The sequence below is a fragment of the Lycorma delicatula genome, chromosome 9 (assembly GCF_047948215.1).
Source record: "Lycorma delicatula isolate Av1 chromosome 9, ASM4794821v1, whole genome shotgun sequence".
In the NCBI taxonomy this organism is placed as follows: domain Eukaryota; kingdom Metazoa; phylum Arthropoda; class Insecta; order Hemiptera; family Fulgoridae; genus Lycorma; species Lycorma delicatula.
Genome location: NC_134463.1, coordinates 75703660 through 75722816, shown reverse-complemented (window position 1 = coordinate 75722816; position 19157 = coordinate 75703660). Strand labels below are relative to the sequence as shown.

General features: G+C 30.3%; 1 protein-coding gene across 1 annotated transcript in view; it reads right to left on the bottom strand.

Moving 5' to 3' along the window:
* The window catches only part of LOC142330687 (uncharacterized), an 85803-nt gene that overhangs the window by 42851 nt on the left and 23795 nt on the right, over positions 1-19157 (bottom strand). The window contains exon 2 of the mRNA XM_075376133.1: positions 7631-9021. Within this exon, the coding sequence (XP_075232248.1) occupies positions 7631-9021 (1391 nt within the window). The remainder of the gene's footprint in view (positions 1-7630; positions 9022-19157) is intronic.

Sequence of the window (19157 nt, the reverse complement as noted above, 5' to 3'; positions counted from 1 at the left end):
AAAAATATTCATTAAAAAAAAAATTAATTCTTTTACTTTATTATATTTCTGTTGCCATGGTAACAGAAATATAATGAAATAAAATAACTAATTCTTTTTTTATTTAATAAATATATGTAAAATATTTAATATTCACATAACCATGAGGATAACGAATTCGTCGGTGGTGACTGAAGAATAAAATTCTTCATAAAATTTCGATTTTATTAAATATAGCCAAACTATTATTGGTACAGAAAATTCGGATAATAGGAAATGTTCATTTCCTATTGACATTACATGTTCTGATCATTAGATTATATAGTTTCATTAATATAAAATATTTTTCAGGCTTTTAATCATGAGATTTTTAGTTAAAATCAAAGTCTTTAAATTCATAAGTAAATGAATAACCACGACGCAAATTATAATGCATGTTAATGTTATTGATAGAATATTAAAAATAGATTAAAATTAGTACTGTTCCATCACCTCCTTGTGGTCTGTTGGATTTGTATGTCCTTACTCTACAATGAATTAACCTATAATACTTTTACTATCACATACGGTATAGTTTAAAAATAACCGTTATTTTTTTCAGCATATACGTCAGTTATTGAAAAGCGTATTGAAGATAAGTGATTATTTAATTGCTCTTCTGATTACATTACTACTATTTAAATATAACAATTAAGTTAAGTTTACGAGAGAAGGAATTCAAAAGTTGTTTTTTGTTTCGACTCTTTACATTTTATATTTGATTCTGTTCCTTTACTTTTTTATTGCCTTTTTAATACAGAAAAACAAAAAAATTCATTAAAAAATTTCCTGTTCGGAGAGATTAGGAAAGTACGCTCAGTATAGGACTAGATAAATAATAGCCAGAACAGTTTACTTTCGTCAGTCTCACAAAAAAAATTTATAATTAGAGTATCCGTTTCTCAAAATGACCTTGAAATCTACCTGCTGGCAGCTCCCCGTACGAACGTACTTCACCGAAGCAGATTAGTCAGTTGTTAACAAAATGAATAGTACAATTACATCATAATTTAAACGTTGAATCTTTTTTATTTTATTAATGTTTATCTGATAATATTTTATTAGTTAGCATTGTCAGACAGTTTTGCAAGGACAGGGGACTTTCACACAGGCTTCAGCTTGCGTAAAAATTGGGGTTATTTACATCAAAGCGCCAAGTTTGGCTTGTTTTTGTGTATCTTGAAAATAGAGTACCATATGAAAAAAAAAATACTTCTTCCGTATGCCAGACGGTAATATCGACAAACATCAAGGATAAAGCAAAAAAGTCCAAAAATCCCTTTCGGCACGCCGGCAGGTGGAGGAGATAGAGTTCACCGTGCTAAGTAGGAGATAAAAAAGATTTCCACCTTAAACTTAAGAAAAACTTCAAATTTACTCAATACGACAATGGTTTCATGCGGAATAAAGTTTCACATGTTTAACATACATACGAAAAGCCCCATCTTCTTACAATTCTAGCAACATTTTGGTCATACCTTGCCGTAAGGGTTGGTCATATCAAAAATTGTTTAGATAATAGTTTTAGGTAATATTTAGAGGACTAACGACCACTTAAAATTGATTAGATACTGTGCCTATTAAGAGAGGTATGATTTTTTGTCTTCGATACCCCATTTTTTCCAGCCCGTCGGCCAGTGATTGGTGATATCAAAAATCTTTACTTAAATCAGTTTTAGGCCTTATCCAAAGAATAGTAGGAACTTTAAAGGAATTCGATATTTTACTTAATAAGAAAGTTACAGCGATTTTTTTTCTCGAAAAAGCCCCCCATTTCCATCGCCGTGGTCCAATTTTGCCCATTAACAAACTCGACCGAGATTTTGGGTCGTTATATTTATGTATCAATTTGAAAGTTATGCCCAAAATTATGGCACTTATCGTGCCCAGAAGAAAGTGGAAAAAAAAAATATATATACAGAGTGAAATATAAATGTAGATATATAAAGTTAAATACATATATATATATGTGTGTGTGTGTGTGTGTGTGTGTGTGTGTGTGTGTGTGTGTGTCTGTGTGTGTGTGTGTGTGTGTGTGTGTGTGTGTGTGTGTGTGTGTGTGTGTGTGTGTGTGTGTGTGTGTGTGTGTGTGTGTGTGTGGGTGTGTTTAAAATCAGTTTTAAGACTCATATTTCTCTGTACTATTATATAAATATAACAAATAAACAATTTAATCCACGAAGTACGTAAAATTAAATTAGGTAGAATGACACTTACCTTATATCATTATTCGTACACAATTGATCCAATCTTTAATTGTTCAACAATTAAAAGATAGGATCAACTGAAGATGCGAGAAAATCGTGAAAGTACTTTTGTGTAAATGAAATAAGTTAAGTCATACCTAATTTAATTTTATTCTGTACTTGGTGAATCAAGTTATCTATTTATATTTATGTATAAATGTATATATAAATTGTTAAACTGAAGGTGGTTTTGGGATCTGGGGGATGTGAAACACAAAGATATGTAGACATTTTCCGGAAGTCGACGAATCATGGTACCATTACAGTAAGTAGCTTTCTTATGAAATCTACCTGAAACAAAGTAGAAAAATTTATTTTCTCTGAAAAAACATAATAGAATTGTCGCTTGAGTTAATAAAAGAAAATACGCTTAGAAAAATTATTCAGACTGAATTTGAACCGAATTCGTTAAAAAAAAGTCTGATTTTCTTAGATTCAACACTTAGAACTGGTTTTACGCTAGCCTTTTAATTTTCCAGATTTTATTCTGAGGCGGAGAAGCACGTTCTAATGGATAATTTCCAGGTGACCAATTTCATGAACTTAATTTAGAAAACAATCAATCTAACCAAAGAAAAAAAAAGATTTTCTTGAAAAAGTTCACTGATTTTTAGACTATCTAGGATTGATAAAAATAATCTTTAAAACAAATAAAAAACGTCCCAAAAATTTAAAAAAGGCATTTTAACTTTTAAAATTCGTGACCGAAATATAATAATTGATTACTAACTCTTAATCCGGCACAGATTGCAAATAGTTGAAATTTAAAGACGAATTGGAAATTTTTTTTTTTTAACTTTTTGTACTAGAACAAATTTCGCTCAAATGAAAAAGCCGAAAAACGCAAAGGTGATAAAAACTGTGTCTCGATAAAAATATGAAAATAACCAAAGGAAAACAACATAAAGAGTTGTTATAGATAGCGCATTAAAGTTGTCTGGAATACATAATATCATTTTATTTTAAGTTTTCAGACTAAATTTCCAAAATTTTAGTCGATAAGATACTGAATATCAAACTAATGTTAGGCTTTATATCATTATGATAAAACAACAATTCATAATACAGAATAACAGTAAAGGAAATAAAATAGCTTATTAAATGGTGAGCGCGTCTTCCCAAATCAGCTGATGTGGAAGTCGAGAGTTCCAGCGTTCAAGCCCTAGTAAAGCCAGTTATTTTTGTATGGATTTGAATACTATATCTTGGATACCGGCGTTCTTTGGTAGTTGGGTTTCAATCAACCACACATCTCAGGAATGGTCGAACTGAGACTGTACAAAACTACACTTTATTTATACTCATACATATCATCATTCGCATTCATCCTCTGAAGTATTATCTGAAAGGTAATTACCGGAGGCTAAACAGGAAAAAGAAAGAGAAAAGTTACAATACTAGAAAAGGCTGAAAATAACATTAAAATGAATGAATAGTTTAAATCTAGGAAGAGAAATAAGAAGAAGGTTAATTAATGTTTATACTGAAGTTATGATCAAACCCACCGGGTTGGTCTAGTGGTGAACGCGTCTTCCCAAATCAGCTGATTTGGAAAGCCGAGAGTTCCAGCGTTCAAGTCCTAGTAAAGTCAGTTATTTTTACACAGATTTGAATACTAGATCGTGGATACCGGTGTTCTTTGGTGGTTGGGTTTCAATTAACCACACTTCTCAGGAAAAGTCGAACTGAGAATGTACAAGACTACACTTCATTTACACTCATACATATCATCCTCATTCATCCTCTGAAGTATTATCTAAACGGTAGTTACCGGAGGCTAAACAGGAAAAAGAGAGAAGTTATGATCAAAAATGCTGTAGAAGAAAATGAAGGAATTACTGTAGTTAGGAGAAAGGAGAATTAATTGTTTAAACTTTTCAGATGGATATATATATGTTTTTACTAGAGGAATTATGACATTCAACAGATAATTTTAGAATTGGAAGACAAATGACTGAATATGTATATTTCTTTTACCAGTTTTCCAGCTACTGGCGGGTGTGTGTGTGTTTGAGAGAGAGAGAGCGAGTGAGAGAGAGCGCACGTGTGAGTAGACAAATGCAATTACTGCCAGCCTGATGTAGCTGCAATGTAAGCGTATCGCTGAACAAGTAGTCTAGTAAAGACTCAGGTCGACCACTTCAAAGACATGTGGTTAATTGAAACCCAACCGCCAAAGAACACCCTTATCCGGTCTAGCATATGATAGAATATGGAATAAAAATAAATTTTAGGAAATTTAAATTGATCATTCCGATGAATATCTGCATAAAAAGAAGAGATTGAACAAGTAGAACAACTCAGTTACTTACGTACCATGTTAATAGAAAACTAAACAAGAATAGTATTGGATAGTGTAGCATTTAAAAGAAAAAAATGTTGATATGTAATAAGATCGAATTGTAAAAGCATCTTGTAAAATGTTACATTTAGAATGTACTTCTGTATGGAAATGAAACCTGGTACCAAAAAAAAAGAGAATAAGAAAGGATGAAAGAATTTCAAACTTGAACAAGAAGGAGATTAGTGATGATTAAATTGATAAACAAAATGAAAAATAAAGAAATAATGAGGAGCGTTAACGAGAATAGTAGCCTAATCAAAAATAAATAATATTAGGAAATCTAGTTTGTTGTGACAGGAAGAGAAGAAGAACTAATAAAAATAATACTATAAGGGTCACCACTCTTTTTTGCATCTTCTCACTAGAAGATACAAAAAAGAGAGAGATCGGAAAAGTATAAACGAGGTAAAAGGAAATTTTTTTCCAAGATAATATTTCAGGACGGACCCTTACCAAAACAAATGGCAAGATTACGAAGTAGGTGGTAAGGAAAATGGATAAAACGATAGAAAAATGACAATTAAATGATAAGGACATTTTTGATAAAGGAGAATTGAGATAGTGATGCGGTAAATAGCTGCAATAGCTGTATGTCAATGCTGAATAAACAAGTAAGTAGAGGAAATTGAAGCAATCAGGAACTTCAAAGTTAGCTAGAAGTATAAGAGAATAGAGACAGACATGGGGCAAAGAACCTGCCTTAAGACAGATAACCGTATTACGATGATGACAATATTAAATTACTCATTAAGAAATTGATTTTCTTTGTTCTATCTTGTCACTGTTGTTACAATGGTAAATCATACAGAAATGTCAGTCATATGATTTTATTAACCCAATCTGTTTTACTTTGTGACCGTTTGTTTATAGCAGTTTCTAATATAAGTGAAACGTATTTTACCATTTAAAATGTTATATATATATATTTTTTTTATGAAGGAAAACAAAAATAATGTAACATTTGTTTTTCCAATACATACACAATTTTATAGCTTAAATTTAAACAGGAATTTTTGTAAAATAAATTATATATCTAACAGTATAGTATACAATTTCATTTCAAATAATCTAAACAAAATAAATATAATTTAAAATAATACTATACGTAAAATTAACTATTAACCAAAAATTATTATAACAACGAAATTACAACACAATCCAAAATAAAGTTATACACCTAAAAAAATGTTTTACAAATTTTAGTCTATTTATGCCAAAAATTAAATAAATAAAAATTAATATTATAAACTTCTTTTCTCAGTCATTCTTTTAAAAATAAATTAGGGAAAAATAAACCATATCTCACTGATTATAATAATAATAATAATAATTAAAATATCACTAAAAACAATTTAACTTTCTACATTACGAATATTGTTGGAATTATTCTATCGTAAGTAATTTTTTATCGCTTAAGTAGTAATTAAAACAAATTTAATCATTTTCATACTCGCTAGCATCTCTTTGATTTCAAATAAATGTTTGCACTCATATACAATTCATTAGGAGAAATCACTGCAAAATTATCCACATATCCGGTTTAGAAGTTAACGGAATGAAATTATTTTACGGTAGAAATAATGACATGTTTTGGTCCAACCACTACGGTTCTCAATCTATTCAAAATACAGTTCTGTTACTTAATTATGTATCAGTTATCCCGTTAATATTTCCATGTAAATGATAATAATTACAAATTTCATTTCATTTTCTGCAGAGCTGCTTTAACGAATGAATTATTATTTAGAATAGGTATATTACTTGCTACCCCTGCTAAAAACATTGTCATATTAAAAATAAGAACTAGGTGATATCAAATTTGGATGAATAGTTAGTTATTGTACAAGTTGTAACTATATCCTCACGACTCGTTTCCCAGTATAATTTCCAGTAAGCTTCCCTAGGTATTTAGATTGCAGTAAATCATCTCCTTTGCAGTAAATCATAAACTATCGTTTCCTTTTATATTTATTTTTTTTTTTTAAGGAATGTTGAATTCGTTCACCGTTCTGTTACTATTTTTAAAAATTATTTTATTTTAATCAACATGCTTCTTTCATAATGGAATAAAATTTTTTTTAATTCTTTTTTTTTAAAGATAAAAAATAATTTAAAAAGTTTTCTTGGCGTCAAATAAAAATATGGTTTAATTTGTAACATCAATATAAAATAAATACCCTTATTGTTGTTTTTTATTTTTATATTATTGTGACTTATTAAATAAACAATTTTTCTTTTAATAGTCTGAATGTTTTTATTTTTCAATATAACTTATTTCTTAAATTGATGTATGTTTATATTGTACATAAAAAATTATATTTTATTTTAAAAAAATGTTACAAGATTAGTACAAATTTTCAAATATTGTAAAAGAAATTAAATTTCAAAAATGTATATACTGTAATAATTGAAATAAAAATATAAATTTCAGATTATTATTTTTTTAACATAAAAATAAATAAATATATTCTAAATTATCAATAAAAAACTATTTTTAAAATTATTTTTATAAATTTAAAAATTGTAGTATTTATTTTATTAATAGGTAGTGAAAAATTATTTTAATTTTTCAATTTCAAGATGGTAAGAAATTAAAGTAAAAAAAATAAATAAGTAAAATATATTTGTGTATAAACGCTCAAAAATTTTAAATTTATTTTTGTTTTCATTTACAACAAATAATTTAAAATGTATACTATTAAAAAAGAATAACAATTATAATCTAAGTCATTATTTGTTTTATGATAATAGATTTTTATCAAATTTGTTTACGAATTTATATAGTTTTTTTTTCTTTTTTTTTCAACAATGCATACTTGATTATAAAGAGATCTTAAAGCTATTTGATAAATAGCAAGTAGCGTACATCTTTTTTTATAGATAGGCGATTCACAGCCTATTTGATCGTATTGTATATCATCTTTCCTTCCTTTTTTTACTACTTTTTTCCTTTGATTTTATTTTTTCAAGTTAATATTTTATTTGTTTAAGCGTCTCATATTCGTTACGAGGAAAAATTTGCATATTTAGATGCTAATTGACAATGTTTTGCTGCGATCGCTTTAATAATATCTTCATGCTGTTCCAATTCATTTCTGTTCAAATCCATTTGGATTTCGTGAAAAGTTTTACCTTTAGTTTCCGGTACAAGAAAATACATTAAAACTGTACCTATAGCGCATGAAACACCAAAAATCCAATAATTTAAAAACGTGCCGATATTATCGGCAATAACTTCGTACATTTTCATAGAGATCAACGAAGCCACAGTGTCGGTAACGGACGTGAATCCAGAAGCTAACCCTCTAGTATTCGATGGAAATAATTCCGCTTGCAATGTAGGTACCAACGGTCCCAGACCTAAAGAAAATATTATACAGTAAGCAGATATAGTTGTAAAAGGAACTATCCGATAATCGGTCACATCGATATAAGTTTTTTCTTCTAGAAAATAATAAGTTCCTGATAGAAGCATAAATATACTGCAACCTGTCGATGATACCAGTAATAACGGACGTCTTCCGCATCTATCGACTGCTACCGCCGCTATAAATGTAACAAACCATATCGATAGTCCCATTATAATTGTATATAAATCCGGACTGAGATCTTCTTCTTGCGTCGTCGCATTAAATGTCTGCGACGCGTATGAAAGTACGGCTCCTATACCGCTCAAAGATTTCGTAACCGTTACTACTTGTGCCACTGCTAATGCTCTACGAGTGACTCTTGTGGCGACCAGATCGCGCCACGATCTTCGATTTTTCATTTCTTCATCGACCGATTCTTTCATCGATTTTAATTCTTTTTCTACGGACGTTACGGAGTCTTGTCCTCTGAGCCAAGCTAAAGATTTGGCGGCACCATCTTCATCGTTTCTCATCAATAAATAATACGGTGATTCGGGCATCCAAGGAAATATTAATAAGAAAAGTACCGGTACACTGGCCGAAACGCAGGCTAATACTTGATACGATACGAAAGGACCTATACAGTATTCAAAAAGTATTCCGGTATTGCACATGGCGTCGAGAAACGTGCTAAGCGCACCTCGTATACTAGGCGATGCTATTTCTCCGAGGTACATCGGTAAAACCGTATACACTATACCCATACCGAGACCTTGTAATATCCTGACCGCGTATAATACACCAACAGACCTGGTCGTTAACACCAAAGCCCAACTGATTAAATACATCGGAGCAGTAAGTATTAAACACGGTTTTCTTCCCCATTTATCGACCAATAAACCGGCCGGCAACGGAGAAAATAGATTACCCAGTTCTATAAAACTTATAACCCACGAACTTTCATCAGCAGTCATCGGTACTTCGCTCATCGGTCCTAATAGGCTCACTAGTATCGGTGTAATCCAACCGTAAGATGTACCGGCCATCATTGCCGTTAAGGATCCTGAAAAATAATAAAACAAATAGTATTAAATTAGAAAAGAATATTTTTTTAATAATTATAGACAAGAATGTTCTTTTTCGAAGAAAGAAGGAAAAGCGTTATAAATTTTTGTATATCACATGGGTTAAGTACGATAACTTTTTACTTCTTTGTACGAAATAAAGTAAGTATTGAGATCGCGAAAAATTTCAGATTTCAACGGAAATATCCATTTTGACCATCCCTGAATACATTTTGACTAGTTTCGGCGTGACGTCTCTACGTACGTATGTATCTCTCATAACTCAAAAACGATTAGTCGTAGGATGTTGAAATTTTGGATTTAGGACTGTTGTAACATCTAGTTGTGCACCTCCCCTTTTGATTGCAATCGACTGGACCAAAAGTGTCCAAAAAATCTCAAAATCCAAACATTTGGATTATGCATTTTTTTTAACTGCCAGTAAGCCTTCATTGAGAGCTTTTCAACAATATATCATAAGAGGTACTTATTTTCATTGGTTCCAGGGTTATAGCCAAATAAAATTTTAATTAATGAAATATTTGGATCCTACAAGAGGAAGATACATCGGTTCGAATCAGATTTCATCTCGTTTTTAACGCTTAACGTTTTAAGCTTAAATATATTGATTTATTAATAATTATTAGCCTCTGATTGTAAAAGTTTTTTTTTTATAAATAATAATTCAATAATAACAATATAAAAAATATCAGACGTTATTAATGAAATAAAATTTCATGTACTTTTCATTTTAAAAAAATTGTGTATGTAACTTAATAGGCGTACAAGGAAATCATATGGTGTCCACATCAGATTTTTTCTTTTATAATTTTACCAACGGTTAAATCAATTAAAAAAAATAGATATTATAACAAACTTAAAAATTAAAATTATGTTAGCCTATAGATCACGTCATTTAGGAATCTTTGCTATTCCACGGATAACAGAAAGGAACTATAAATAAAGTCTAAATATCAGTGTAAATACACTGACGGAAATATCTGCCGAGACATTTCCATTTATGATATTCTGACAAAGTTCAAACTGATGATTGTGATGTATTATCAGGTTTAGAAGGTCTTAAAGACGAACTCCAGTAATGCCCATCAGGGCTATGAACGGAGGGGGTGGTGTGGCGACCGGGATAGTCACAAGACGGATGTTTTCTTTTATGAGGTTCAGGATACGAAGCCGTTTTTCTCAGTATCAGATTTTTTGTACATCGGATATGGTCAAAGAACAGTGTATCAGATTCTGAAATTCCCTACAATAGAGCCATAAAATGTGACTGTGTGTTACGATGTAGTGAAGCGGAACGAGAATAGTAAGACAGGCAGGATTGCGTTCAGCAATTTAAACCGGGTATGAAACTACACACACCTAACTGCAACATGATTAAAATTTTATATCTTAAAGTGAACAATGTCAAACGTATTACGAAAAGAAGGTATATCATATTTATAGTTTTTATGGTATTTTACATACATTTACTATTAAAAAAAAGAAGAAGAATTTTTATGTGCCATTTTATGTTCCAGACTCCATGCGGACATCACCCTGGTTAGCAGCATGTCTGTTAATCATATAAATTAACTCTGCTCGATTTTCTTAAAAGTTTACTTGATGTTTATATTAGATATGTATTTTAATACTGATTTTATTTTTACATTGATTTATGGTCGCTATTTTATTTATCGTCATTCTAATTGATTTTTTTAAATTAAAATATAAATTAGAATTAATTTAAATACCATTACTAAAATAACCAAAATCGATTTAGAAAGTGAGAAAGTATGGTAAAGACTGAACTGGATAAACAGAATAGACGGTTTAGAAATAGGATTAGAGTTAGCTTCTAACCTAACTGACCACGTACCCGAAATTATCTTCAAAAAATACCATTTTGAAGTTCATGGGTTGAAGTTTAGCCGTTATAAAAAGAAATAGGGTGTTTAAATATCATTTTTAATTATCAATTAAGATAAAACTGTAAGGTTTTTAAAATACCCTTAAGGATATAATTACAATCGATTTTTACTAAATTAAATAATATAATTATAATCGAAGGAGTAAATGATATATTTATATCTTGAAACAAAAGGAAGAATTAAAATTTGATGATGATGATGATGAAATGATTTTTCATCCGAAAAATTGCTGTAAAATATTTAGAAATATTTCCTTATTGGGCATAGACAAAGAATTTGACACTGGTATTGATTTTTTTAATTTTATAAAAATCAGTATTGAACTCATATTATTATTCAAATAACTGAAGATTACGGTTAGATTATCAAATATAATGCGGATTTCGATTTATAATCAACCATCCTGTTTATTATAATTAATAAATAAATACTTTAAAAAATAAGTAAAAATATAAATGAAACGATAAAACCTTTTTTTTTTTTTGGCTTATTATAATATAAAGCAAAAAGTAAAAGATCACCTCATCACTAGCAGTCCAACCAGAAGAAAAATGTTAACTTATAAAATACAGAGTGTTCAAAAGGTGATACAACCTTATAGAAGGTTGTATCGCCTTCTTTTTTGCATATTTGATTGAGAAAAATTGAGGAAAAATGGGTTACACAATGCATCAGAGAATATTCATTCTCCCAACACATTAGGTGTGCCAGTTATGCCCAGTCCCAGAATGCCTTCACAGAAAAGTACGGTGTGGATGCATCAAACATATTCCATGAAGCAGCTGTACGACAAGTTCCAAGAGATAGGTAATGTGACAGATACAGCCAAAAATGGTTGACCAAAAGTGCTAACACTAGAAAATTTGTTCGAAGTGCAAGCTGCATATTCTATTAGACCCAAAAAGTCTGTACGACGCCTCTCTAGTCAGTCTGGTCTCTCCGTTGATAGTCCCACACTGCATTGCGAAAGTGTTTAAAGATGCATCCGTACAGAATTCGTGTTGTTCATAAGTTGTTACCTGCACACACTGGTAAACGTGTAGCTTTTTGTCAACGGTTCATGTCATCTGTAACGCCAGATGAGAAAGAACTCGATGACTGGTTTTGGTCTGACGTGGCATGGTTCCACCATGATGGATACGTGAATGCACAGAATTCATGCATTTAGTATACGGAAAATCCAGATTAGCTGCACGAGTCTCCTCTGCACGGAAAAAAGGGTGTTTGGTGCACAATGTCACGTAGGCGAATCTTCATGACATTCTTTCATCGAACAGTGAACTGTGAACGCTGCATACAGATGGTGCAACAATTAGTAAACACTATACCCGCAGACCGGCTAGAGCAGGGGTCGGCAACCTTTTGAGTCGGAAGAGTAAAAAATTACAATTTACAAAATTTCAAAGTTTTTAAAAGCCACAAAAGTATATTTCAAAGTTTTTAAAGAGCCAAAATTTTTTTTCGAAAATAAGTTTATTAAATAACAATTTATAGCAACTTACACTTGTAATTATTAATTTAACGCTAATTTTTAAAGAATAAAATTGGTAATTTATTAAATATATATTTTAATAAAAACACTTTCGCGGTAATATCCAACAGTAATACTTTGTTTCTTTTTTGACAATTCTTATTGACTTCAAAAAAGTAGTTGGGTATCTTATTTGGAAAAAAATATGTATAATATGTATTTTAAAAATATAATACTTATTATGTTACCTATCTTTACTTCGGTTTTTTATTATTATTATATATATGTACATACATAACTTTGAGAAGATAATTCGCTTCTAACTCTTTTACTTGAAACAACACACTATACGTCACAGCCAAAGCACTGGTGAAGACGCCAAATTGTCTTGCGTCGAAAGCCAATTAAAACCTACATAGAAACATCAGATGACGGCGTCATTCGAGAGCTTCTGACGGACTGACGACAGTGACGACGCGTGTCACGGGGGAGGGGTGCGGTGAAAAGCGAGTATAAGAGGCAAAGAGATAGAATCGGTGCCTAATCCTCGTTAATCGATTCAGAACGATTTTAATTTTTTTTTTTTTTTTTTATAAAATAAATAATATTTGCGTATGGAACTAAAGAGCCGCAGCTTCACGTCCAAAGAGCCGCATGTGGCTCGCGAGCAGCAGGTTGCCCACCCCGTGGCTAGAGTACACGCGGTTTCAGCAGGATGAGGCTACTGCTCATAACCAACAACACTATGACTTTCTTTCTAAGTGATTTAGAAGGGGTTGTGGCCCCCTCGGTCTCCTGATTTATTCCCTCCTGACGTTATCTTGTAGGGATACCTTAAGGATCTTACTTACCAAACTCATCCTCTCACCATTCCCGAATTACAGAACGAAATGAAACGATGTTTCGCTGCAGTTTCTCAACAAACGTTACAACATGCAACGTCGAATTCAATTACGTGAATTGCAAAATGGAGGCCACTTTGAACTACTATTGTAACTTACTCGTTTTCCTATAAGGTTGTGTTACATTTTGAACACTCTGTATAAAGAAAAAATAAAAGATCACCTTGTGGTAATTTTTTATGTCACGATCAGTGACATAAAAAGCATGATTATTTTATTTCATAAATACAGGTAAACTTTCTTTTTAGATTCTTTTATTGCTTTATTAGTATGTTATTTTTGTTTATGTTTTTATTTGTAAATGTTTATTTTTATTAGCTATGATAAAACTTAACGATGATGATGATAGTTTAGAATTCGAAATTCGCATTTTTTTATGTAAATTGTTCTTGAGTATTTCGCTTCTCTTAATCATGTTATAATGATGTTATTTAGCTTGTTCTGCAATTTATTTTATAAATTTTTGTCCCAAAATAAAATTTACAATCGGTTACAATATTAAAGAGATCGATCAAATAAAAATTTACATGTAGAAAGGCTTCCATCGAAGCTTCTCAAAAATTACTTGCTAATATTACTAACAGAACATTCGATATACGTGCACATATATAATTATGTCGGAGAACAGTATCATTGGTAGCTCAACAAAAAACAAAAACAATCAAAGGATTAATAAACAATAGAAACGATGAAACAATGAGAGAGAAAATGAAAATAAAAGTAAAATTAAAAAGAAAGATTAATAACTAAAATGAATGTACTGAAACAATGAATTGTTGAGTAACACTGAGTTGATACAGCTAAAATTCAAATCACATAAATTCAACCAATACCAATACTAGAGTTGTTTTAGCCTTTTAACGTCTTAGAAGATTAATAGCTAAATAATTCACGTGCTTGTTTAGGCGCAATTTATACTTTGTATCGTATCGCTGTATTTCTTCTCGAACATACAGTAAACCCAGATATTCATGTATCTTACGAACCAAGAGGCTTCTGTTATGTTCCTCAGTAATTTCCTTTGGAAACGCCATATTATTTCGACGTTGCTGCTGCTGTAGTAATCCAAAACGGAATTCCATAGGTCCAAATCGGTTTCAGAATAGTTGTATAACTGCATGATAGATAATGAAAGTTGAAATCTTCTTTTCAGCAACCAGTATATTTCCTTAAATTTAATATTCATCTGTTTTATTCTTTTCCCTTACATGGATCTTCCACGTCAGACGGCGACCATGATGAAAACCAAGGTACCGTACACTTTGAGCATGTGGTATGAAAACACCATCAAGGTGGACCCGTGGATAGTCTCTCTTTTCATTTTATTTTTTTGTTATAAGAATTTAACATGATTAAATTAAATGTTTTTTCCATTACCTATCCCTGTTTATTATTATTTTTTTTTTTTTAATTATTTTACCGTAAATTATAATAATTATTTCTAATAGAAAATTAAAATATTTAAAATTATTATTATTTTTCATACATGATTTTATTTTGAATTTCCATTTAATGAGACATAAACAACAATTATGATTTTTAAACTTTAAATGTCGTCTATAATCCGCTATATATTTTTTTCTTACATAAAACATTAATTACATTTTTGAGACGAATCGTTTATTTTATTTAAATTGATGCAGAAATTCTTGAGTTAAAGAGGCATTAAGAATAAATATATCACTTTATAATCTTTCTTTCTGGAATGCGATCGATTCAATACCTTCAAAATATTCAGTCGTTTAAGTATTATTTGTAAATATGCTTTTAATGTTAATTCCCAATTAAAGTAATATTTAGAAAAGAAACTCTGGGAACCGGAAAATTGAGAAGTGAGTTTGGAAAATAACAAATTTTTATTAATAGATAATAATAATGAAGTCTTTTACATATTGACTTGTGATTCCTAGTTTTTTTAAGTTTTTTTTATTATAATTTTACTAACATAACATTTAAGTATTGGAATAATTTAATAAAAATTACATTTTTATTTTTATTAAGTCGTTTTTAAAAAAAATATAAATCTTGATTTAAATAATAAAAAAATTCTTCAGTAAACGTAGAAATGGTATGGGATATGAACATTGAATAAAATAACATGTGAAAATAAAGTAAAGTACACACGTTATTCCAAGTGAATGAATGATAACATAAGGCGTATATATATATATATATATATATATATATATATATATATATATTCAAACCGCGTCACACACACACACACACACACATATATATATATGTGTGTGTGTATACACATATATATATGTGTATACTGATGTACAATAAAATAACATGTTCGTATTCAGTTACCCCCATCCCAGTCTTATTTCATATCCCTTAGGGTGTAGCAGGGAAGAAAGAGGATGAAAAAGAAACGGGCTTTCATCTCCTATCTTAGATACATGACTGGAATAGAAGAAATACAACATTCACATACACATAAAGAGCACTGGCACCATATTACATACAGTCATGCCACCATATATTCATTTCAGAGTTTTCTTTTACTGTTTGGTTTGGTTTGGTTAAAACAAATATTCCCTTTTCTGGTATATTCAAAAGAAATATAATTATATAATATAATTATATAAAATATAATTATAAGAAATATAATTATATTCCTATGAGTAATCAATCGTATATTTTATATTCACGTCATTTTTTTTTTTTTTTATTAAATTTATTGAATATTTTATTAACTTTTATTTAAATGCAGTTACATCCTTTTCATATATCAATATACAGTGAATTCTGGTTAATAGAACCACCGGTTATTTGGAGCAATCGTATAATTGGGGAAATTTTGTAAAAACAAAAACGTATTGGTATAATTCATGTAAAATTAAGCTGGTTTATCGGCCCGGAATGCCGCTTATAATCCCCGCTAATTCATATATTTCTTTATTATACTCGTAAAATTTCAGTTTTATTAGTGATGTAGGTCGTTTATCCAATTTTAAATACTATGGGAAGTTTTTAAATGCTGTACGCTCTCCTTTCTCCTTAACCAAGAAACAATAAAGGAAATATGCTGATTTATTTTGCTATGGCTGAAGATGTAACTGCACTTCTCAATTTGTAACTGCACTTCTCAATTTATTCCAACCAATTCAATTCACAGCCGACAGTTGGGAAGAAGTTAAAAGTAACACGATCAGAAATTTCTTTGCCAAATCTGTTTTAAAAGTCAATACTAAGATGATGATACTAACACTATTTTGCAGCAGCTGGTTCAAAATTTTGAAGAGTTTTCGAAAATCGAGATTCATGCTACGATGAAAATAAAAGCAACGATGACGAAATAATTAATCATAAAGATTACCTTAAAACTGGACGAAGTTGAAGATTATGCACGAACTCAAATTCAATCGCGTATCTACACAAGATGTAAAATGTCATTGACGGATTTTAGAAGTATTTTATGCAAGAAGACAGAGAAGCCCACAAGCAGTATTGCGAGCTGTACCTAATTTATAGAATGCCAGATAATGAAAGAAAGAAGAAAGAGCAAAGTGGAAGAATTTTTCAAGAAGTTTAATCAAGTAAGAGATCATATTTTTGTTTTTTACTGGCTATTAAAGGCATTTATAAATTTGATTTGTATCGCTACTTGATTCATCAGACTTTGTTTTTTTATTAATCATGTTAAGACTACAAAAATAGTTTAATATGTGTTTATGTGACTTTAATACTGTATTAGAAATAGAATTCTGAATAGTAGGATGTTAAATCGTGTTTAATAATTAGTACTTATCGTTTTTGTATGTGTGTATTTATATATATATATATATATATATATATATATATATCCTCATTTTTCATTTGCATCGATTAATAGGTCCAGCCGTTTAATAGGGTCTTATGTCCCAGTCCTGAAGTGATCCGATTATCCGGAATTAACTGTATTTGTAAATATTATCAAGCTACTCCTTTTTTCAAAACCGTTTTTCTTTTTTAATCCTTAAATTATACCTTTTAAAATACGTATATAAAGTGTATAGAAATCGGCATCCAATATTTCATTGATTCATCCTAACGTCAACGTCAGTACAAGAAAGTTCCTATAAATATAAGTCCGGAAATCTCTTTTTATCCTGTCTGTAGTTTTGTGATTTTTTTTTAATTTATAACTTCTGAACCGGTTAATCTATCTTAATAAACCACTATTCTGTACGAAATTAATAAATATCGAAATTTTATTTTCGTTAATTTCAAAATGGCGACTACTCAAATTTTTAACTCCACTGATATCTCAAGCATTTTGTGTTAGGAAATAATTTATTTTCCTGTTTACTAGTTAAATGTTTCATTATGAACAAAATGGCGCCCTGTTTTTTTTTTTAAATCGTACTACAAACAGCAATTTTCTTTCTTTTTTTCTATTTAGCCTACGGAACCACCGTAAGGTATTACTTCAGTGGATGAGTAAAGATGATATGTATGAATTTAAATGAAGTATATAGTCTTGTATAGTCTCAGGTCGACCATTCCTGAGATATGTGGTTAATTGAAACCCAACCACCAAAGAACACCGGTATCCACGATCTAGGAGTCCCAGGGCAACACAGAATCTTTAATGTGCCGGAGTTTGTTATCAACGGTAGCCGTCCAATCACCTTGCCACTTTGCTCGAAGAGACTGTTTTGCTTGAAGAACTGTATTTGTGGTGAAGTAAAAGTCTCAGAGGAGAAATATAACTCCACTGATATAAAAATCATATGAACTGTGTTTTGAATTAAAGTAGGTGATCAGGGCAGGTCCTGGACTCCTCATATTTCCTGAGTAGCGCTGTTAACTGCACGAAGCACGGACTGCTATTTTTTTATAACGTAAAATCAAGAATAACACCAGTTACATTTTTATGGATTTGAAGAGTAGATCATGAATACCGGTGTTCTTTGGTGTTTGGATTTCAATTAATCAGACATCTTAGGAATAAATGACTTCTCTCTTTATCTGTTTAGCCATCGGAACCACCGTAATGTATTACTTCAGTGGATGAGTAAAGATGATATGTATGAATATAAACAAAGTGTAGTCTTGTACAGCCTCAGGTCGACCATTCCTGAGATGTGTGGTTAATTGAAACCCAACCACCAAAGAACACCGGTATGCATGATCTAGTATTCAAATCCGTATAAGAATAATTGCCTTTACTAGGATTTTGAACCTTTGAACTCTAGACTACAAAATCAGCTGATTTGTGATGACAAGTTCCACATGGTTGGTCTAGTGATGAATTATAATAGAATTAATATAATTATAATATAATATAATTGTTACAGCTAAATTATTACAGAAAATCTTATTGTGATACAATGCTCAAAATTACAAAACAATTATTGTACAGTTTTTATCTCCACTACGTCTTAATCTACATTAGTTTAATAATTGTCGCTCAAACACCATTAATGATGTTTACGAAAAATAGCGAAATTTGCATTGTGGGATGGTAGCGTCTGCATGGTGCAATGGTAGAATCTTTGTCTTTCATGTGTAGGTTCCGGATTAGATTTCCGGTCATGCATGGCATTTTTTTACACGTTATAAAAAAATGTATTTTATTGTTAAAATATATATATATATATATATATTGACAGCTGCTGCAGGATGCCAGCCAGAATAAAACGGAATATAGAGACCTTCATTTCTTGCTTTTGGTCTTTCTCTTCTTAAAGTCAGTAATTCAATACAATACTTATGCAGTACATTTATTTTAGATATTTAATTATGTCAAAAAAATATTATTTAAAATTGCATAATAAAGACAAAGATTTCAGACATTTTATCTTTCATGTAAACAAATGAATCATTACCATAAAATTAGC